The 23490-nt window shown below is 41.8% G+C and overlaps 1 protein-coding gene across 2 annotated transcripts; it reads left to right on the top strand.

The window, feature by feature from the left end:
• The first annotated feature begins 14296 nt into the window (after positions 1-14296).
• On the top strand, positions 14297-18242 carry ets2 (v-ets avian erythroblastosis virus E26 oncogene homolog 2). 2 transcript variants are annotated; one of them, XM_057321841.1, is made up of 10 exons: positions 14297-14501; positions 14795-14844; positions 15455-15554; positions 15656-15769; positions 15841-16041; positions 16119-16187; positions 16262-16438; positions 16508-16762; positions 16854-16972; positions 17056-18242. In XM_057321841.1, exons 2-10 carry the CDS (start codon positions 14806-14808, stop codon positions 17269-17271), a joined length of 1290 nt encoding a protein of 429 aa, XP_057177824.1. In that variant the 5' UTR covers positions 14297-14501; positions 14795-14805; the 3' UTR covers positions 17272-18242. The 2 variants fall into 2 exon arrangements, with proteins under 2 accessions (XP_057177824.1, XP_057177823.1); XM_057321840.1 differs by having other exon boundaries at positions 15455-15575.
• The last annotated feature ends 5248 nt before the right edge of the window (positions 18243-23490 follow it).

Here is a 23490-nt window from a genome sequence, read left to right as displayed (position 1 = left end):
ATAGCCTGATCAGCGGTATCTAATAAAGACTGTGAATCAGGAAAGAATCACTGGCATATTAGTTAGATCCTTCCTAATAGTCTCGGGCAAAGATGTCTGGGCCAGCCAGATCTGCCTTCGGCCTAAGACTTGAGGACATGGCCGCGCCAATATCTCGGGTAAGTTGCGAGTGTGTGACGAGTGCTGTGTCAACTAAATTCATAGCATCACGATCTTCTGGACTAACTACCTTTCTTAAGGCAGCCAGAAGTATTGCTAACGCATTCCCCACTCAGGCTGCTTGAGTAGCTGCATTGTATGCCTGACACATTAGACGATCTGTCTTCTGACATTCCTTTCCGGGACACCGAGGGTTATCTGTGACCCGATCGGGACCCAAAGTAGTTAGGGATGCAATCTACCACCCTACTGAAGGCATGTTCCCCATACCAGTTTCAGGAGCATAACTTAATTTAACAAACGGTCTACAACCAGCATTAAACTGGTGTGCAGCCTTCGGATTATTCCAAGCTTTCCTCAACATTTGCGAATAATCTTCAGCTACCGGAATAGATATGGGAGGCTGAGCATGAGAAATACTTGTCCATACACCTAGTTGAGGGACAGGGGCTTTACTTTCTACCTGCGTATCAAGCCCTAAAATTCTTGCTGTGCTAAGAATACGAGAAAGAATATCACAGCTCGGGCTTCCTCCTTCAGAAGCACCAGATTCAGATTCCTCCTCCTCATCCTCTTCAGGCAATCCCTCACTACCCCAAAGTGAATTATTAGCATGTAGAGGGACAACATCTGTGAGATCATGCACCTCTGTCTGATGTGGAACCGACTTATCATCAGATGAGGTTGTAACCGGAGGTGTAAAAGGCTTTGTGTTCACCGCAGGGGCACGTGCTTCAAGCTTACTAGCTAGATCAAAATCTGTAGCTGAGTGTCATCGTTAGAATCCTGGACTATTGTAGTCCTAACAAATTTGCCCTGAGAACCACCAGGTCATGAAGGGCCAGCAGAATTATCAGGGGCATCAACTCTCTTGCGTTTGCCAGAGCGTGCCATATCAGAACCTACTTCACTGCTACCGCAGGTTGAATGTCTGACTCAATGTATTCACTCCTGTAGAGTTAATCCTACTGCTGCTGCACAGGGATTCTCAATATCATCTAATAAATGCTGCATAACCAAACAGGAGGGACAATCCCAGTGTCCATCCCGTGGGTGCAGTCCAGATTGACAAAAACGTTTTAAGTGACTCATAATGATGAGTCAATCCAACCAAAAAATCACAGTTTATTATAATTTTTCAGTGAGGTCTGCCACTTAACCATAACAAATTAAATTTATCAACAACTAAATATCTTATTTTGTTGAACAAAACAAATTATAACAAAAACGTTGACATGCAGTATGTGACGAATCACAGCTCAACGATTAATCATTAAAAGTAAAGTCTGTGATCATTACTTTTGGAAAAACAAAATCACATTGAATAGATTTCCTACATATCCACCATACTACGTGCGCACACGCAGTAAACTATAGAGGGTATGCACGTGTCGTCACTTTCCCACGTGAGCACGCGGGAACGCACCTGCTTGAGTGGTAAAACACTGGGCAAAATGAATGGTTACAATATCATTAAACACAATTTCGCGTAACATTTCAGTGTCTAAGAACACCTGATTCCTTTGTAATTCATAAGGTAGTCGTAAGGATCACCGTCGAGTCCAGCTGCTTGTAGTTTCAGCAGATAATTGCGTGTTTTAGTCCCGGTTTTTGTTCCTCCTATTGAATGCAGCCATTTTGACTTAGTTTTACCACTCAAGGGAGCACGTGGGAAAGTGACGTCAATGCATACCCTCTATACGAAAAAAAAAGAAGTATCCGCTGCGAACAGCAGATCTGAGATACCAATAAACAATAGCCTAGAACAAAAACAGAATAAAGAAAAATACTTACCGAGGCACGTTCAAGCGAAGCGTCTACACACAGAAATGAGGAGAAATCCACTGTAGAGAATTTAGCATAAGCCAAATGGTCGGAGTCATTGAAAGAAGAGCCATCAACCCCCTTTCTCCTGGTTTCTTGATACGATCATCAAAAGACCAGAGTCAAAACCTCTCACTGAGAGTGTTGATAACCTTTTGTTTCTCTGTTGGATATTTTACGACCCCTAAGCTTCAAAGCAGAGGGGAGAAGTCTCTCGGTCTAATCTGAAACTTCTCTGACAAATAGGAACGTGTGATTCAATTGTCCTTTTCTATAAATATATCTAAATATCTAGGTTATATTTTGTCGCTCTTGCCATTTTTAAATAATCTGTAATTGTTAAATAGGCAAGTTAATTCAGGCTTTGTTCGTATTCGTACCGCCGAATGAATTATGTCTTGATGCAGTTCAAACCTTAGCATATTTGATATATAAATGTTTGTCTTTACAATTCCTCCTTGTTTATATACATTGTGTGACCATAGAACACTTTCTTTTCATTATGTTATAATTGGAATGATATCTCATAAAGATGCAAATTAGCTGTTGAGTGGACAAAGAACCTCTTCCCTGCTCAACTCTGATTGGTCGATTCAAACTCAGGTGGGCATGCCCTCTCATGAGGTTAAATATCGAGCCTGCTCTGAAAACCCTCTTCTTGTCTCTTCCTCTCTTCTCTTCTGCGCTAAAACTTGTTTTGTGGCGTCTCTTCGGAGACTGCCCTCCCCCCCCCACTGGAGGAGAAGGAGGAACAATGGACTCTGCTGCCACGTGGGTAGGCCATGCGGCCGATCACGAGGCCCACAACTTTCTGCAGGACTGCCTTCTGAAACCTTTTGAATAATTCCATCTCTACACGCGCATACGGATATCGGTCCAGCACAGAGCTTGCAAGTATCCGTTTCTATTTATAGAATAGCTGCGTTAAGTCTGTGCCTCTTTGTTAAAGATGATTTTTATTGGTGTTCAGAAATCGCTGCCATGCCCCCCCCCTCTCTCTCTCTCTCTCTCTCTCTCTCTTTCTCTCTCAGTGCTTCCTAGCGCATTTGTGTTTCATGTAACATTATTTGTTTTTTTACTCACAAGCCTGGTCCCTTTTACTGTGTCTCGATTTACGCTACCTTTGCTCTAAATCCTGTTTGGTAAAGTCACATTACTTATGGCCATGAGATAATGTGAAGTATATAATATCATCGAGGCATTTGCTGGACGAATGCATACAAGTATTGTTATGCTTTATATTACTAATAAGAGACCGTAAAATATGTATATTTGATCACGATTATTATACGTATTTTCCTTTGAGCTAAACTAATTCCTTGACTGAAATTGATGTTTTAAATAACTCATTTCATGGATATGATCTTGAAAGATCTGGTGGAGAACCATATTTGGTGAGCTTTCCTCATCAATATAATAACGTTAGCTAAAACCGCTACACCACTACAATCCTCAGGGACTTAAAGCACCTGCACAACAATGTGACGGATTGATATTGCAGCGTTTCTCCTCAATTTTAGGCTTTTACCACAATCAACTAATCCAGTCTCGGATGAGGCGAGAAAGGCAAGAGGAAGTGGTTGGTTCATCCGGGTGTTATATAGCGGCCAACCCCTAAGGTCAGTCACATGACATTGCTATTAGGGGCATGTTCAAGCTCAAACCGGTGCGCAACGTTTTGCTACGGTTTCCGGGTTGAACAACACGTTTCCTGGAAACGGTTTGCAACAGGGTTTGAGATACGTTTTCTCTTGTTTGGTGGGTGTGTCAAGAATGAGTTTGTTTACTAAGCCGACGGACCCAGATACGTCGTTCAAACTATGTCCACCGATCAGGTAAAGTAGTCTGTGTTACCATATGTTCTTCTATACTACAACCTCAAAGTAGACTCGGGGGTAGCAGCTGATTGTTAGAAGTTAGCACATAGCATGCTAGCTACATGGAACATTTGTATTTACCCGAAACACAACGCATGGACTTGAATGTGTTTTGTAACCTATAGTACTTTTCTTTTGTTATTATATCGGAAGTCACTAAACACAATCGCGACCAGGCGTTGTGTTTTGTGTAATATATGTAATAACTACATTCAACCCGGTATGAAAACCATATATTATCTCTCAGCTACCTTATGCTTATAAAGTGCATCATTTAGCCTGCTTATTGACTTGTTTGCAAAATATATATATATATTTATGAGCAGCGTTTTGTGTATATTTACACATAGAAACACACCTTTTCTGATTTATTACAATTTTTATTATCATAGTTGAACTACATCATGGTTAAACTGCAGTTACTATAATGCAACTATGGTTAATTTGTGATTCCTGTGCTTTAATACAAATTCTATAGCTAAACTATGCGTACTATAGTAAAAGATATTGATAATTTTCATAAGGGCTTTTATTGAGATATCAGCAGATCATGCAACGCATGTACTTTTCTGAAAATATGCACACAGGAATTGATAAGAGGAATTCAAATTTTAATCTCAAGTATCCGATTCCTATTCCTTTCGATTCTGATCCGATTCCTAGCCTTTCGATTCCGATTCCAAATTGGAATTGATTTTCGATTCCCAACCCTACGCGAGAGCGATTCGAAACCAAACATTTGATGGTTTTTCGAATGGCTCTCGCTGTACTTTGATGTCATCCGCCTGTCGGATCTTGCGGCGCCGCATCAAGTCGAACCAGCCTAATGACACGACGATTTGTTTTAAATTGACGTCACATCAGTCAGCGACATAGCAGCGCAGGTGCTGGTGATTTCGGCATCATGGCCAAGCCCAAGCGACATGGACAGCTTGACCTGAGGGACTTCGGCTTTAAGAGGGCAAGAAGTAGCACTGAAGGTAAGTCAAGAGTCAGGAATACTTTTGATATGTCACCAAAGGCAGAATCTCTGGACAGAGGCGATAACAACACAGTTAACGATGTTAGTTAGTTTGGAGCTTTTTTTTCTTGTTAGCTAACGCCAGCTAGCTAGCTAATGTCAGGTTAGACTTTACATTCACAAAGTTAGGGTTAGATTTGGTTTCTGTTTCACCTGGAATATCTTACAGCGGTAAAGTGCTGAGCAACACACGCCTGCCTCATTAACTGCCTCATGCGCATAACTGCGGACTGTCCTGTCCGATCAGCGGCATCTGGTGGAATGTCATCGCGCTATCTATCAATGTTCTCCAAACATTCTACGACATATAAATGGCAAGTGCAAGGAAAGCCGTTACTAGCCATTACTTTTCCTTACATGATTATGAAACTCTTTGGAAGCTTCTATGAGATACTTTAGGGGAGAATGGGGTAGGCAGCATTGAACTGATCAGTTATTAATTTTGCTTCCCCCTTTTTTGTCTTTTGTTTGGCCACCTCAAATTTAAGAAATGTCAGGTGATGCTATGTATTTGTATTATATGTATTATTTTCAAGATTTTGTAAATGGCACATTTGTTTAATCCATTTGTTCTTGTGTCACGATTCTCAGGGTGAGACACGGAGACAAGGATACATGGACAGAGGACCCAAGTGCAGACAACGGGTAAGAGGTTAACAAGACAGACTTTAATTATATCTAAAAATACAAAACAAAGACCCACGTGGGGGAACATAACAAAACATAGCAACAAGGACAGGGACTAACTAGACTAGAAATAATAACAACACTTGCCATAACCACAATAAACTAAACTAACTACAGAACAGTAACTCACCCACATGACACAAACACAACGCAACAGAACAATGAACCAGCACGAGACAGAAGACACAAGGGCATTATAAAGGGGATAAATCAAGAGGGGACAGGTGCAGGACATGAACTAATTAACAAACAATAACGAGGAGACGAAAGGGCGGGAACAGAGACGCCACACCGGAGAGAGGGAGTATATGGAATGCCAAAACTGACTCTCTCCACATAAAACAAGAGGTTCTATCATGGTTCTGCCACTAGGTCAAGAAAAGCAAGACAAGGTGGGACAGAACCATGACAGAAGCCCCTCCTTAAGGAGCAGCATCCTGATGCTCCTCAAGGAACAAACAAGACTACACAGACTGTGACAAAAAACATAACTATACAAACAGACCAAAAACGTGATACATAGAAAAAAAAGTCCAAACAAAGACATGGCACCGGCTGGAAGGCCGGCTAGACAGTACATGGAGCCGGCTGGATGGCCGGGTGGACAGTACATGGGCCGGCTGGATGGCCGGCTGGACAGTACATGGCGCCGGCTGGATGGCCGGCTGGACAGTACATGGCGCGCAGCCGGCTGGAAGGCGCCGGCTGGACGGCCGGCTGGACAGGACATGGCGCCGGCTGGAAGGCCGGCTGGACAGGACATGGCGCCGGCTGGATGGCCGGCTGGACAGGACATGGCGCCGGCTGGACAGGACATGGCTGGATGGCCGGCTGGACAGACATGGCGCCGGCTGGATGGCCGGCTGGACAGACATGGCGCCGGCTGGATGCCGGCTGGAACACAGCCGGCTATCACCGGCTGGGCAGGCCTGGATGTCGACATGACAGGACAGGATGTCGGCGGCTGGGCAGCGCTCTCTGGCAGCTGGGCAGCATCTCCGACGGCTGGGCAGCGCTCTCTGGCAGTGGGCAGCAAACAAGGACAAACAACACACAAACAGAGTCGACTCGACAGGCCTGGGCACCAGCTGGGAGGCCGGCAGGGATCTGCGCGGGAACAGGACACCGGCGGCCTCAACCCTGGAGGGGAATCCGACGACCTCAACCCTGGAAGGGAGCCCGGCGGTCTCGATCCTGGACGGGGTTCTGGCAGTCTCGACCCGGAAGGGAGTCCGCGGTCCCACTCTGGACTGGAGCCCAGCGGCCTCTACCCTCGCAGGGAGTCCGGCGATTCAACCCTGGAAGGGAGTCCGGCGGCATCGACCCTCCCCTGAGATCCCTCTGTCTGCTGGGTCCAGATTGGTCGGTTCATTCTGTCACGATTCTCAGGGTGAGACACAGAGACAAGGACAGAGGACCCAAATGCAGACAGCGGGTAAGGGGTTAACACACAACTTTAATATAACTAAAAATAACAAAACAAAGACCCACGTGGGGGAACATAACAAAACATAGCAACAAGGACAGGGACTAACTAGACTAGAAATAATAACAACACTTGCCATAACCACAATAAACTAAACTAACTACAGAACAGTAACTCACCCACATGACACAAACACAACGCAACAGAACAATGAACCAGCACGAGACAGAAGACACAAGGGCATTATAAAGGGGATAAATCAAGAGGGGACAGGTGCAGGACATGAACTAATTAACAAACAATAACGAGGAGACGAAAGGGCGGGAACAGAGACGCCACACCGGAGAGAGGGAGTATATGGAATGCCAAAACTGACTCTCTCCACATAAAACAAGAGGTTCTATCATGGTTCTGCCACTAGGTCAAGAAAAGCAAGACAAGGTGGGACAGAACCATGACATCTTGCACTTCAATTCAAATGGACTTGACTTGAGAGGATTCATGTTCATTTACAATGTTTTGTGAGGTTTTGTTTCAACATTTAATAGATGAATTCCCAATAGATTTATAGGTATCATGCGTATGAAGTTGCACCTGCACCCAGTGGGAAAATTGGTCCTCTGTATTTACCCTAACTGTGTAGGAGCAGTGGTAGCCATGCCAGCCTGGGGACCAACTCCAGTTCTGAGGTGCCTCGGTCAAGATCAATGACAGGAGTATCTGATCCGTAATATATCAATAGCATGCATGTTGTTTTAGAGTAATATAATATAATAATTATCTTTGTGCTTAAACAATAATCAAAAGGGTACACCGTTGGTCTCCCACCATGCGCTGTCATCAGCACAAATGATCTGTCCCTAAACGTTAAATCCAATCCACCATCCCCCCTGATTTTTTTTTACAACTCGAGTACTGCGAACACCAAAGTTACAAGTGCAATTTCAGCCGATAGGAGGCTGCTTAGGTAGCAACGGCAGTAAAATTCGTCCAGTTAAAAGTTGTACTACCACTAAAATAATTTTAGAGACATTATTTTAAGGTCAAAAAGTTACTCGTTGCCGCTTTAAGCTATATATAAATGATCAAACAAAAACAAATGCTAATTGTTTAGACTGTTTAGTGCAAACATACTGAGCCTCAATACAAATGACAACGGAACACTTTTTTGAGTGAATTTTGAATTAAATAAAAGAAAATTGTATATGAATCCGCTTCGTGCTGTCCAGTATCTCGCGCAGCTTTGCCACGCAGATTTAACCCTGGAGAGCTAGAAAGATGCAGATTCGAACTACATTAATATTTGTGATATAAATATTTACAGTGGCTTGCAAAAGTATTCATCCCCCTTCATTTTATTCACACGCTGCTGCCTTATCTTAAACTACTTTAAATGATTATTTTTTTACATTAATCTACACTCCATGCACAATAATGACAAAACAAAAAACTGATTTTTGACAGCTTTGCAAATTCATTAAAAATAAAAAACAAAAATAAGTACATTGCATAAGTATTCATACCCTTTTCTGAGACACTTGAAATTTATCTCAGAAGCATTAGTTTTGCTTGTTGATGTTTATACACTTCGAGTGGAGTTAACCTGTGCCAAATTCAATTGAATAAGTATGATTTGGAGCGGCACATACCCCTCTATAAAGGGTGCAACAGCTGAAAATGTATATCAAAGTAAAAACCTAGACATGAGGTCAAAAGAACTGCCAGTAGAGCTCTGAGACAGGATTGTATCAAGGCACAGATCTGGGGAAGACTTCTGAAAACAATCTGCTGTATTGAAGGTTCACAGAAGCATGTAGCCTCCATTTATCCTCAATGAAAGAGGTTTGGAACCACCAGATCTCTCACTTGAGCTGACCTCCTGTCCAAACTGAGCCATCGATGGAGAAGGGTCTTGGTTAGAGCGGCGACCAAGAAGCTGATGATCACTCTGGTTGAGCTCCATGATCATATATGGAGATGGGAGAAACTTACAGAAGGACAAACATCACTGCAACACTCCACCAATCTGGGCTTTATGGCTTAGTGGCCAGACTCAAGCCTTTGCTCAGTGAAGACACATGGAAACTTGAAATATGCAAAAACGTACTTCAACGAATCTTTCAAACTGTCAGGAAACAAGATATTCTGGTCTGATGAATCTCAGATTCATGCATCATGTCTGGAGAAAAACAAGCACTGCTCAACACCTGTACAATACCGTCTTAACAGTAAAGTGTAGTGGAAACAGCATCATGATGTGGGGGTGTTTTCAGCTTCAGGGACTGTACACAAAATACGGAGATAATGATCATGAAAACCTAGCCCAGAACATTCAGAACCTCGGACAGGGCAGAAGGTTCATTCTCCAACATGACAATGATCCTAAGCACACAACTAAAACAATGCAAGAGTGGCTTATGGACAACTCTGTCTATGTCCTTGAGTGGCCCAGCTAGTGCTTGAACCCAACTGAACATCTCTGTAGAAACCTGAAAATGTCTGTCTACTGATGATCTCCATCCAACCTGACAGAGTTTGAGAGGATCTGAGGAGAAGAATGACAGAAAATTGCCAAATGCAGATGTGTAAAGCTTTTCACATCATACCCAAAAAGATTTGAGTCTGTAAAGGCGCTTTAACCATTTTCTGAGTTAGGGTATGAATACTTATGCAATGTACTTATTTTTGTTTTTTATTTTTAATAAATTTGCAAAGCTGTCAAAAATCAGTTTTTTGTTTTGTCATTATTGTGCATGGAGTGTAGATTAATGTAAAAAATAATCATTTAAAGTAGTTTAAGATAAGGCAGCAGCATAACAAAATGTGAATAAAATGAAGGGGGATGAATACTTTTGCAAGCCACTGTATATGAAATGCTGGGTTGCACGAGGAAAGTCCAGTCTAAATCTGCCCTGTACGGTTTGTGGACGGTTGTTTAATGAGAGCAATGAAACATACTTTAAGAATCCCCACTGTACAGCAGCGGAGGACTATTTATATCTGTTCATCCACGGAACCGAAGGACAACCGAAGAGTCGCTCCTCGCTTGCTGATCTTTGGTTGGCCAATCATGGAAGGGGGCGTTTCATACCGCCCACGCGTGGAAATCGATTTTTCAATCTGTGTATTCGTTTTTTTACCCTGAAGTTAAAAACGAAAAATCAAGCCGAATTCTCGTTTTTCCGTTTTTTGAACGAAACGAAAAACGAATGTTAATAGGACGCCGTTTTCGTCCGTGTACCTTCGGATAATTCATTTATTCGTTTTTGTTTTCAAAACAGAAAAACGAATAAACCGTTCATTTTTGACATATTCCACCGTATACGAGACTAATTTTTGGGTTGTTTTCCTCAATATTTCTTTAAGTGCATCAAATTAATATACAACAAAACCAAAACGAAACATCAAGTATTTTTCTCAACATAGGCATTTTAGTCCACCGGAAGTTCAGCTGCACTGCAGCCTCTGGCGACGAGAGGTGGTAGCACAAGACCACTCTCTTAATTATACATTTTAGTTGGTGTGTGCCACTAAATCCGTAAACAACCATACAGACACATAGGTAGACATTTCTGTGCAATGTAGAAGTATACACGCAGTTAATGAAACGGTGTTTTACGTGCAATTAATAATTATATCCTCCAGATAATACACTATCTATTTTTATACAACTTTTCATGTAAATTATATTTCATTCATTCTGCTGTATATAGCACATACCTTGTACTATAATAGTCTATTTTTATTTTTTACTTGTACATATTTACATACACGCATAGCTTTACACTCTCTATAGCTTTATCTTATGTTTATTGAATTGTATTTCTTAAATTTTTTATACCCATAGGCCCTTATTTAAGTCATCTGTGTACTGTATTCTATTGTGTTATGGTCTCTGTGTACTGTTGTTGCAGTTTCTGTGTTCTGGATGCTCCTGTCACCAAAACAAATTCCTTGTATGTGCAAACATACTTGGCAATAAAGCTCTTTCTGATTCTGATAACAGAATGTTGCCAGTTTCCGCATAAGCATGAAATTGACAAGTTAAAGCGTGAACTGGAAGTGAACAGTTAAAACACTTAAAACTGCGACTGATTCTGATAAAATAAAGAATGTGTGTGTGCGTGCGCGGGCGCATACATGCTTGCAAAGCTGACAGCAAGGGAGGTTTAACCATAGCCCCCATTTAAATTCATAGTGAGAGCAGCTCGTTTTGCACGTCTGAAACAATTTTGCACCTTTGTTTGCACTAAAAATGTGAAAGTTGTCAAATGTTAAGTTCATGAAAATGTTAAACATAAAAGACTAAACATTTCTATACAACTCTACATGTATGATAGCTGTTTACAAAAATAAGCTGAGTTAATCAAAACCTGTCCTTATCATTGCATATTACATTATAGGCTAGCTGAGTTTGGTAAAAAGTTATAACTACTAAGAGATTGTACAAATAAGCAAAGTGAGTGTCTAAAATAAAGGTTTGTTGGTAGGAATGAGAATCACCAGAGACTGCTCTCACTCTGGTCACGGTCTGTTTGAACTTGCCATCTGGCAGGCGTTACAGATCAGCCAAAACACACACTAGCCGATTTAGAGACAGTTTCTATCCCAGGACAATACATATCCTAAACAGTTATCTACAGTAAATGTTCAAATGTGACTCTGCTATCTCACTGCACTTTAAGATCTCCCTTATCTGGTCTATTACCTTGTTGCTCATTTTACAGTGATTAGTCAAAATGCTGTTTTTCCAATTTTTTGCACTTTTTTCAGAATCAGAAGAGATTTATTGCCAAGTGTGCTTTCACACACAAGGAATTTTCTTTGATGTTGGAAGCTACAGACATTCAACACAATGACAATACAAATATAATAAGATTTACAGTGTAAAAGATTCTAAAATATGCATATATAAAATAAAAGACTATTGTACAGAAAATGTGGGATAATAACATATAAGAGACATTGTACAGGGTAGTATATAGTAGAATATACATATTAACAGATTGTATGTACACTTGTGCAAATGGATCATGTAGTAAGTAGAGGTAATGTTATATACATGTATAAATGAAATGTACATATAATAAGGCACAATAGTGCACACTATAGGAGTAGTGGAAGTGGAATATTGCTCTTAAGGAGCAGTTATCTGTAGAAGCTGCTTCTGTGTCTGGAAGTCCTGGTGTTTGGTGCTCTGAAGCGCCGGCCAGAGGGCATTTTTGTCGTATTATATTACAAATATTTATTTATGTTTTGTGTTACCGGTGCTCTAAGAATTTCGTTGTTTGCTTTGCCTGCAATGACAATAAAAGCTATTCATTCATTCATATTCAGGTATGCGAATGTAAAGGTTAACCGGTCATAGTGACCCATGATAAAAGAAGAAGTAAAGTGAAGAAATAGTTTTTATAATATACAGTCTGCTTGATCAACATGTAATGTCTCATACACACCACTCACTACATTTTATTAAGAATAAAAAACAATAGAACCCTACCCAAAACACAATAGAAAATGTAATGGATTTATTAGTTATAATAGGAATTTAGTTTTGGTTTTAATGCATAAAAACCCAAAGGTTCATAATGGTACTTACAAGGAAACCCATTACATTTTCTATTGTGTTTTGGGCGGAGTTTTTGTAATAGAATGTAACGTGCAATGAAAAGTACAGGTTTTTGATTAACTCATCTTATTTTTATAAACATAGCATCATGTATGTCTATCTACATACAGATAAAATATAAAAGACAAAACATTCTACATACAACATCAAAAATTGCACTTTGTTTGCACTGTTTGTAAAAATGTTAACATAAAAGACAAAACACTTCTACATACAAAGTGACAAACAAGTGCAAGTCCATATAGGTCCATTCTTTATTTCATTAACTGCGTGTATACTTCTACATTGCACAGAAATGTCTACCTATGTGTCTGTATGGTTGTTTACGGATTTAGTGGCACACACCACTGAAAACATGTATAATTAAAGAGAGTGGTCTTGTGCTACCACCTCTCGTCGCCAGAGGCGGCAGTGCAGCTGAACTTCCGGTGGACTAAAATGCGCTTTGTTAAGAAAAATACTTGATGTTTCGTTTTGGTTTTGTTGTATATTAATTTGATGCACTTAAAGAAATATTGAGGAAAACAACCCAAAAATTAGTCTCGTATACGGTGGAATATGTCAAAAATGAACGGTTTATTCGTTTTTCTGTTTTGAAAACAAAAACGAATAAATGAATTATCCGAAGGTACACGGACCGTTTTCCCACTCACATTTGTTCAAGTTCAAACTGAAAAACAAATGACCAAAAGATACACGGACCGACCCTCCATGTACTTGTGTTAAAGATGTTACTGACAGAGAATACGACGTAACGAAATGTTAGCAGTTTCATATGCCACACACTTTCTCGATTTGGACGGCTACATGCTAACAGACATGCGCAGATTCAGCTGAGATCGGTCTGCGCAGCTCCGCTCTGTAAACTGAAACTGCTTTGCATAACGTACGTATCATGGCTACAGGCATATTATAAACAAATATAAATTATTGTAAACAATTAATTAACCAGATTCGTCGTGTTGAACTGCATTTTTTTTAATCTTTTTGTTGTTTATTTTCGCTAGCAAATCAAACATTTAATGACCAGTTTTAAAATGTGGACAATTGGTAACAGACAGGGTTGGGTCAGACCCATGACTAAAACTGTATTGCCTAACAGAGTCTGATCCTGTATTGATGTTTAATCATTTACTGTGTTTATCTCGGTGAATTGTGTGAGATGGCCAGTTATGTGAAGACTCTGTTGAGACAACAGTGAAGAAAACTGCCCTGATCTCACTGAATAATAATCACAGAATGTGGGAGGAAACTGCCGCTATACTGAGATAAAAAAGTGTGAAAGTCTCTCTCATACCACACACTGAGTGTTAATGGCCATTACACACACGCATACACGCACACACTGAGACACACACGGGAACAGCCAACTTTCCTGTTATGAACCTATAGGCCACATTTGCTTGTTAATTGTCTTTTGTTAAAGAGCAACTTTATTCACTTGTGATCTCAGCAGTTCGTCAGTTTTATGACCAGACAACACAGATTTTTTACATGGTTTGTGCGCGTATGTGCACGTTTATTTGGCAGCAACATGTTTAAAACGAGTCTTAAAGAATATACATTAAATTGTTGTTTATTATGTCGAATATCATTGCATTGCAATGTGCGCGCGCAGTTCAATATGGCTCCACCCACCAGCACCATCATCATCATGATCAGGTTGCGCGAGCGGGCTGAAAGCCCATAAACGCTGAAGATTGTGTCGAAACGCGCAGACACGAACGCATCTGATCACAACATTAAAACATTCTGATCACATCTGATCTAAGCTCTGAGAATATTCACGTTTATTAGATATCACCTCTGTGGTGGATTAATCGACTGAACCGCAGTCAAATCGGATTTATTTCATCCAGTTTTGTGAGGATTCAACAGGTCAGTTTTATATTTGAATTTCCTCCGCATCTGTTGAGCTTCTTTTTTGTGATAATGTGTCATGAGATTTCTGAAAGATACACTTATATCATGTGCGATTAATGTAGTAAAACTGAAATCTGATCACATTCATCAGTCATGAATCAGATTCACGTTTAAAACTTTGCGCGTGATCAAAGGCGCGCGCTGCTCTTCTTGGCGTTTACACTTCAGATCAGTTTGTTTATGTTGCTTGATGGTGTTTATATATATAATGAATCATTTATGAAACTATAGTCTTTTTGTGTGTTTAGGTCTGTGTGACATGGAGTCTGTCTTTTCTGGATACAGAAACAAACTGAAGGTAAGCGCGAGTGTGTCACGTGTGTTTAAATTGCCGTGTGAAAGCGTGTACTCGCGTGCAAGTCGTCTTTGAATTATGAAACATTGAAAACTTCACACAAGTAACAACACAAATAAAAAATTTGGTGGATGGATGTGATGATGCCGAAGGGTTAGTCTGATGTGTGGATCAGATCAGGGTCATCATAAAGCCTTTGCTGTGATTTGATTGGACGAGACGAGGGCCGCTGTAAAATGATTGGAGGTCAGGCATCGCCCACGCAGCTCATACTGGCACGGAACAGGAAGGCCAAATATGGTGCTGTCCTCCCATTGGCGGAGGAGCACTCACAGGAAGATAAGAAACTGTAGTGATGACGTCACTGGCAGTGGTGAAGGCGTGTCCTGTGGGTTTTTCCTGACTATGCCAGTCTGAACAGAACAAGCGTGTTGGTCCTGCTTTACATGATTCACTGTGTGTGAACTTTACAGGTGTTGTGTGTGTGTGTGTGTGTGTGTGTGTGTGTGTGTGTGTGTGCGCGCGCGCGTGTGTGCGCGCGTGTGTGTGCGCGTGTGCGTGTGTGTGTTGATTTAGTCACCTGACTCTGATGTTTTGTGTTTTATTGGCTCAGCGTCAGGTAGCTTTCGAGATGTTTGAAGACCCCTTGTCTCTGTTCTCGGGGTTTTATCCGCCGGTTGAGGACGAGTTGCCCGCTCAAGAAGTTCCTTCAGGTCTGGAGTGTTTCTCACAGGGTAAATGAGAGCATTGATACAGACCATAATATTCTTGTGACGTTCACATTGTCACGAGCTCATGTGTGTGTTTGTTGTAGATGCGTGTTGTGTGCCGCTGCTGACGCCCTGCAGTAAAGCCCTCATGAGTCAAGCTCTGAAGGACAGCTTCAGTGGATTCTCTAAAGTTCAGCGTCTCTGTGGCATCTCAGACAGTGAGTGTTTGTCTCAACATCACACACACACACACACACACACACTTGAATAAAACATGGCTGTCCCTCAGACCCGCGCAGATGGATGAAAGAGCAGGTGTTGCAGTGGCTGTACTGGGCGTCGGGTGAATTCAGCTTGACCAACGTCAACTTCTTTAAGTTTGACATGAGCGGCAGTGAGCTGTGTGATCTGGGTAAGGAGGGATTCCTGGATCTGGCTCCGGATTTTGTGGGTGACATTCTGTGGGAGCACATCGAGCAGATGTTGAGAGGTACTGGAGCGTTCTGTCACTGGCTTGAACCGCATGTGTCACGTGTGAGGTCACTGATGCCTTTTGATTCTCTGCAGCTTATCAAGAGAAAGAAGAGGCCAAAGTCTCGAGTCGGCCGTCTGAGTCCAGCTGGAGCAGCAGGAACCGTAAGTGTTCGGACACGTTTCGGGTCAGTTGATGTCTATGGCAGGTTTTGAAACAAACTTGTGTGTGTGTGCAGATGTCAGATTGGAGGAGCGTTCTCTGATGGTTTCTGATAACTGCAGCAGTCTGCTCCGAGAGCTCTTCGAGACTACAGATGAATGTTCTGAGCCCGAGATGTCTGCGTATGCCAAACCTCAACTGAGCACGGTCAGCGTGAGCTACATCGGAGCGGCTCCGCGTCTCAACACACCCGGTGCGTTAGCTGACTTTACTCGCTGACGCTTCTCTGAGATCACGCCACTAAAAAACACATTCTCTGCAGGGTCGTCACGCGACCAGACGTCTGTGGAGAGCATGGAGGGTTCCGAGAGCGTCCTGCGGTCCTGGGGGAGCCACTCCTCTCTCGCCGACACCCAGCGCGTCCCGTCCTATGACAGCTTTGAGGAGGAGTTGGGTGTGACCCCGCTGACCCTGGGCAAACAGGGACTGTCCTTCAAAGACTACGTTCAAGAGCGGAACGAGCCGCTGGAGCAGGGAAAAGCAGTGATACCGGCTGCCGTGCTCGCAGGATTCACAGGTGCGTTTCAGTCTGAACTGAAGCAGAACACGCTAATCAATCCATGACTGTAAATAAACGTGTGTGTGTGTGTGTGCGTGCGTGCGTGCAGGAAGCGGCCCCATTCAGCTGTGGCAGTTTCTTCTGGAGCTGTTGACTGACTCCACCTGTCAGAACATCATCAGCTGGACCAGCGACGGCTGGGAATTCAAACTCACCGACCCCGATGAGGTGAGACACCGTCATGACGTGATTTATGTTGATTCACAAAACTGTTGACGAGGTTATAACGCTCAAACTCACGTGTGCGTCAGGTGGCGCTCCGCTGGGGGAAGAGGAAGAACAAACCCAAAATGAACTACGAGAAGTTGAGTCGGGGACTTCGATACTACTACGATAAGAACATCATCCACAAGACGTCAGGGAAACGTTACGTGTACCGCTTCGTCTGCGACCTGCAGAATCTCTTGGGTTACACTGTGGAGGAGCTGCACGGCATGCTGGGAGTTCAGCCCGACACGGAGGACTGAAGGAGAGGGAGCGACCCTCTCTTGTGCGGATCGGACCTCGCTGAAGGTCTCTTGTTTGTGATGAGTTTCATCACGCGTGGAGCGAGTGTTTGCCGCTGCCAGCGTTCCAACAGAAAACTGGATTCACAGACACTGAATGTGATGATTTCTGTTATCATGTTGATTATTGACTCGTATTTCACAGAGAGAAGATGATTTATTTCTGATTTATTAACTGTGTCTACACGCGTGTGCAGGGATCTAAACATCAGAGACATGACTACTGAAAGTCTTTCATATACTGACAGTATGTAACGAGACGCTGTGACACATTCACTTCTGTTGATATTTTGTGTTGTAAATATGAGTTGATATTTATTTCATGAATCTTTGGGATGGCTCAGCCCAAAGTGAGATTTCTTTGTTTTGCGTTTACCATCTCGCAGGAGATGTTTCGTGTCTCGTGGGGCACTTTTTACATAAACTTATTAACACGCATCATGATTGAGATCTGCTGTAATATCGCAGTGAATATTTATTTATTTTTCTCTCTTACGCGAATCACTGCAGGGGACCGTTTTCACTGCAGGGGACCGAAGCATCTTTTGAGGAATGGTTGGTTTCATATTTGACTTGATAAAGAATTTCTCATTTATTGATCCGTGAGAACTCTACATCACTGCCGTATCATTTATCAACTAAATGTGTGAACGCTTGTTTAAAAGAAAAGTCTTGAATTTTTGACAGTCGGTGAGGTTCAGCTTTGATGATCTCATGCTTGTGCAGACGTGTTGAATATCTGAGCGAGTGTTTATGTCGTGACTCAGACGGGTTATGGCCTACGGGCAGATTGTGTTTGACTCATGAGAAACACTCGTGTGCAGACAAGCATCTTTATACTGTTAACACACATACGTAGACTTACAATGAACAGCGATGTGTGTTATTGTGAAAACTAATAAACTCTCCATATGTGAGAACAGATGAACATGTATGACCTGTTCAGTGATTTGATGTGTTATGGATCCACAGCTCCTTCACTGCAAGAAAGTCATTTGAGGGACTCACACAAGATCATCACACACACCGAGTTTATATAGCAGCTGAGTCAACAGACCTGATAAAGACTGAACTGATACCGTCAATATATGGCTTCCTTCCGTCTTCACTGAAATCATCATTGTGTGTGTGTGTGTGTGAGATTCAGCACGAAGTCATCGGAAATACAAAAAATAACGTTAAACACAAATAACATTTACATTTCTTCAAGCATTAAATAAGTTATAAGTTGCTCATGCATGTATGAGACACGTAAAATTGCAAATAAATAAAGATGCGTTCTATGTAAAAGCGAATGCTCACCCAGACCTGCCTGAAACGCCTCGTGTAGCCACACCCCCACAAATCTACATCAGTTGGTGGTCTGATTTGACTGAGACCGCCCAAATGTACACGCAAGTAAGGTGGGCGTACCTGTCAGTACAATTGAAGAGGAACCTGATGTTCCAAATATGGTCAGAGGCGTTACATTTCCGTCACACGCTTGCAGTATTCCACCAATCACTACGCACTGGTGAACTGACCAATCACAGCACACCTCGCTTTTCAGAGCCATGAGCTTTGTAAAGAATCTGCGTGTTTCAGAGAGGCGGAGCAAAGAGGAGATACAAACATGCACGGTGTGTGGAAAATACAGCGTTTATCAACCTTAAATCCTGTTTACACATTACATTACATCTAAAACAAACCATAATATTCCTTTTAGCTGTGTCATATCACCCTATTAAACATGAAATCAAATATGACACACTTTATTGTTGTTTCTGATAGTTTGACACAGTAAAATCATAAAACTCTGTTCGTCTGTGTCTCTCACAGTGATTGTGTCGGGCATTTTCCCCATAATGTAATAAAGAGCTGTTGTTAAATCAGCCTGACATCACGCTGCCATGGCAACCGGCTGAAGCGGCTCCTTGGAAACCTTTGATTCCTTTATACATCAACCCTGACCGGGACAACACAACAGACACAGAAACATCATCAACACAGAAGATTTTGTTAAAGTTTGTCAAAGGTCTTCATGTGACATCATCATCATCAGTGTTCATGAGAGCAGAAGAAGAAAAACAAACATGATCAAACCTCTCTCAGGTATCTCAAGCCTCTGGCTCTATTACACACACACACATGTGATCACAAACAAAGAGCAAATGATTGGCAGCGCGAGACTGTTTGTGTTTCATAGGAAATGGGTTGCACAAGCGTCATTTACTGTAAGAGAGTTTACAGACTGAGGGAGGAGCCACGACACCACTACAACACACCCTACACAAAATGAGTATACTTTATTTGGAGGTATACTTAAATGAAGTTCATGTGTTTTTTCAAGTATACTTTAATTTAGTTATTTGGCCGATGCTTTTATCCAAAGTGACTCACAGAGTTCAGGGAGCAATAAGCCATATGTCATACAGGAGCAATAACACAATAGGTGCTAATACAAAGTTACTGGTTTCAACAAAAGCCAGACCAATACCTGTTGAGAGGAAGAGAGAGAGAGGGTTAGTGTGTTTTTTAGTGTAACAGTAGTGAAACTGGTTGTACTGTGACTTTAGTACAAGTGATCTTAGAGGTATACTGATACTTGTAGCACATCGTTTAGTTGATGACAGTACACTATAAAGTGTTCTCTCAATACTATAACTACTTATTAAATAGTTTTATTCTGCAAGTTTTCTTGAAGTGATCTTAACATCATAATTATAGTTGACTATGTACAGTTTATATTATTTCTACACTTTAAGTACACTACTTTGTTCCTATTTAATGACTCTTTAAAGGCGGGGTGTCCGATTTCCGAATTACGCTTGTTTAGACAAAGTCGGGCCGAGTACCTAAACAACCTTATAGCCAATCAGCAGTAAGGTGCACAGTGCACAGGACGGACATTAGCCAAGCGCTGACGAAAGCAAAAGATGGGGGTACGGGTGTGTTTGTTTTGGTGATTTGAACATCAACAACAGCTAAGAGAAATCGGACACCCCGCCTTTAAGTGTTCTTGAAGTAAATGTCTATGTGCATTAGGTTGGGGTTTTATTTACTCTCAGCTATAAAACTGCATATAAACCTGAACCTATACAAGACAGAATGGATTGGAGGCACATTTTTTTTTGTGACCGATAAGCAAGTGTTTTACACAGTGTTGCAGTGATTATTATAAATGATTTATCCGTGCACACCTTTTTTTATTCATTTGCACTTGTAATCTTTAATCAAAAACATTAAGCTCCTCTCCCCCTCGTCAGCAACAAAAAAAAAGAGGCAGGACTAGACTGACCGTCCAATGGCCAGGCATTTTAAACCCTCCCCTCTAGGCCCAACTTACAACAAACCAATCAAAATGGGAAGGGCAAAATAAAGCCCCGCCCTACACTTTTTCAGAAGCTGTTTGTTCACTCGGATACACGTCACCATACGGAAAAGTAGTCAATAGCAACTTCCGTTTCATGGTGACTATAAGAGTAAAACATTAAATTACAATTTAAATGAGTATGAGCTAGTTAAAATAATTTAAATATTTTTTATATAATAAAGGCAAGGGGGTTTATTTTGACATAATATTTATAAGCATAAGATTTTTCTGTCGTTTTAAGTCAAGTATACATAAGTGTCTTAAAGGAACAATACGGGGTTTTTAGGAGGATCTATTGACAGAAATGCAATATAATATACAAAACTATTTCTTCAGAGGTGTATAAAGACCTTACGTAATGAAGCGTTATGTTTGTAATACCTGTTTATATCTACATACAGAGCGGCCCTACACACATTGCATTCGCCGCCATGTTTTGTACAGCAGCCCTAAACGGACAAACAACTCTACAACGCGCGTTTCCTCTTCCTCTCCGCTGCGCTGCGGTATCGTGATGAAACGGATCGTGCTCTCCGGTTCGCATCGCATGTGACCCGCGATTAACTGAAAGTTTATTCATGAGTAAGAGAGTAAAACGCGCTCTCTCTCTCCAGTATCTGGTCGAGACAATATTAAAGCGGTTCCAGATAAACAATGACGCTCAAAACTGCTCCGTCACACAGCTAACATTACAACAACAACAACATATATCTTGGTTCTAACAAACAGACAAACCAATGTTACTCACATACTGATCCCAATCAAAGCAAGCTCCTCGGGTGTGATCTTGAGACGATCTTCCTCTCTGCTGGAAAGTATCTCTATAGATATCTGTGAGTATCTCTGCTAAAAGCCTCAGTACCGCATACGTGTCTCTGCTGGAAAGTCTTTATAATATGAACACAGGTCCAGCTCCTGCCTGACTTTTATCCTTCTTTTTAAACTTAAAATCCACAGACCTTTTATTTTATGTAATACAGTAATACACCTCTAGAAGACGTCTGTAAGATGTGTATGATTTAGAATGGATGTACAACAGCTCTTTCTAAGATGTTTAGCAGATGTTTTTACACAGCAGATGTTTTCCAGATCTCCAGATCTTTAGCAGACATCTTACAGATGTACCTGTGCTATCTGGGAGACTGACCACTGAGCGCTGGAACATCAGAAGTGATTTGAGACTCATGTCTGATGTGTGTTAGACAGGAATGTTGTTCCAACATCCAGAAAACATGTTAAAACGAGACAAAAACCACACACTATAATGACATGAACGTGTGCGTGTCTAGTCTACACTGCACACTGCAGTTAGTGCTCTGTCAGTGTCACGCTTTATACTCTATAGGCTACTCTATGTTCCGTGTTGAATTCAGCGAGTCAGCTCCAGTTATTCAGTGCATTCATTTGCAGATTTTTAGTGCAAAACAACAGAAGATGTGTCAATTCTTCAGGTTGATTTGTCACACAGGAATGAAAGGTCAGGTCAAGCACAATGGATTGTGGGTTAGGGTTAGTGTATCATTCATTGTGTTTTGTGTGTATATGAAACACAGAAGTGATGTTCAGCAGCTCTTGTGTAACCTTCCTCTGACGCGCACATCAGCGCAACAGAAACATGTGACTTCCCCTTCACCAGAGATCTGCATGTCCCGCACTCACATGTACAGATCTGACACACATCACACATCTGTTAAAGCGGCCCTAACACACGCGGTTTCTGCCAATCTCATATTAATCTCGAGTACCTATAGAGTAGTGTTGCATACTTCGTGTCTTCGAAGAGTATTTAGTTTGATCACATTTATAAAAGACAGATACAGCTGTAGGATTATTTCCGAAAGCATACGGCGCGTGCGGGGGGAGGGGTAGGCTGAACTAAAGCACGTGCGCACCCATTGCCAACAAAACACAGACATCAGTTTCACTCACCGCATGCGGTTCATGTCCGGCATCTTTTAGCGCTGGGACGGCTCCATATATCAGTTTCAAACCATCTCCAAATCCAGCGTTATTTCCACCGCTTATATAACATTCATCACCCAAATGCAGTGAACAAACAAACATCTTAACTTCTCTCTCTCCTGCACACAAGTGAAAGTGACGTCTGCGCATACATGCTCCTTCTCCTGCTCTCCTTGCTGCCGCGTGCTTTTCCGGGAGAATTGTCCAATAAGGGACTAAGAAAAATTGTTACGAAACAGTTTTATGTTCGAAAAAAACTTTCCGAAACCTGTCCGATCGCTGGGGGAGTGTATCGAGCACAGAAATACTACGTCATACGCCCAACTCGTTTTTTGACAAGTTGACCACGTTAAGCATGAGAACATTGTAAAGAAGTCAGAATGCATGACACACCGTTGCAGCACCCCTTTAATGTTAAACACACACACACACACACACACACACACACACACACACACACACACACACACACAGATCTGCAGTGAGAACAAGCATGCTTTGCATGATGGGAGAATAAACACTGGTTTTCCCCTACCGAGTGCTCTTTATAGTGTCCAAACGTTTCATCAACTTTGAAACATTTTCTGTGTTGAGAAGAGCCGAGCCATGTCTTTTAAAAACCGACTGAAAGTGTCAGAGTTATGACACGAAACACTCACTCATCAATCAGACACAATATCAAACAGACTTCATAGTTACCCACAGTGCGTTTAGGGTGACAAACTTATGAAAAGCAGAAAAGAGTTCATGCTTGACTTGTGGTCTTCTCTTTGAAGCGAGTGAGTGTCTTCATCTGAAGCATCAGGCCTGTGGGAGGTGATCTGAGATCTCTGACACAGACGCTGTGAGATTCTCACTCGCCGTCA

Source organism: Triplophysa rosa, linkage group LG22 (genome assembly GCF_024868665.1).
Source record: "Triplophysa rosa linkage group LG22, Trosa_1v2, whole genome shotgun sequence".
Classification (NCBI taxonomy): Eukaryota; Metazoa; Chordata; class Actinopteri; order Cypriniformes; family Nemacheilidae; genus Triplophysa; species Triplophysa rosa.
This window is presented reverse-complemented; position numbering and strand designations above follow the sequence as displayed.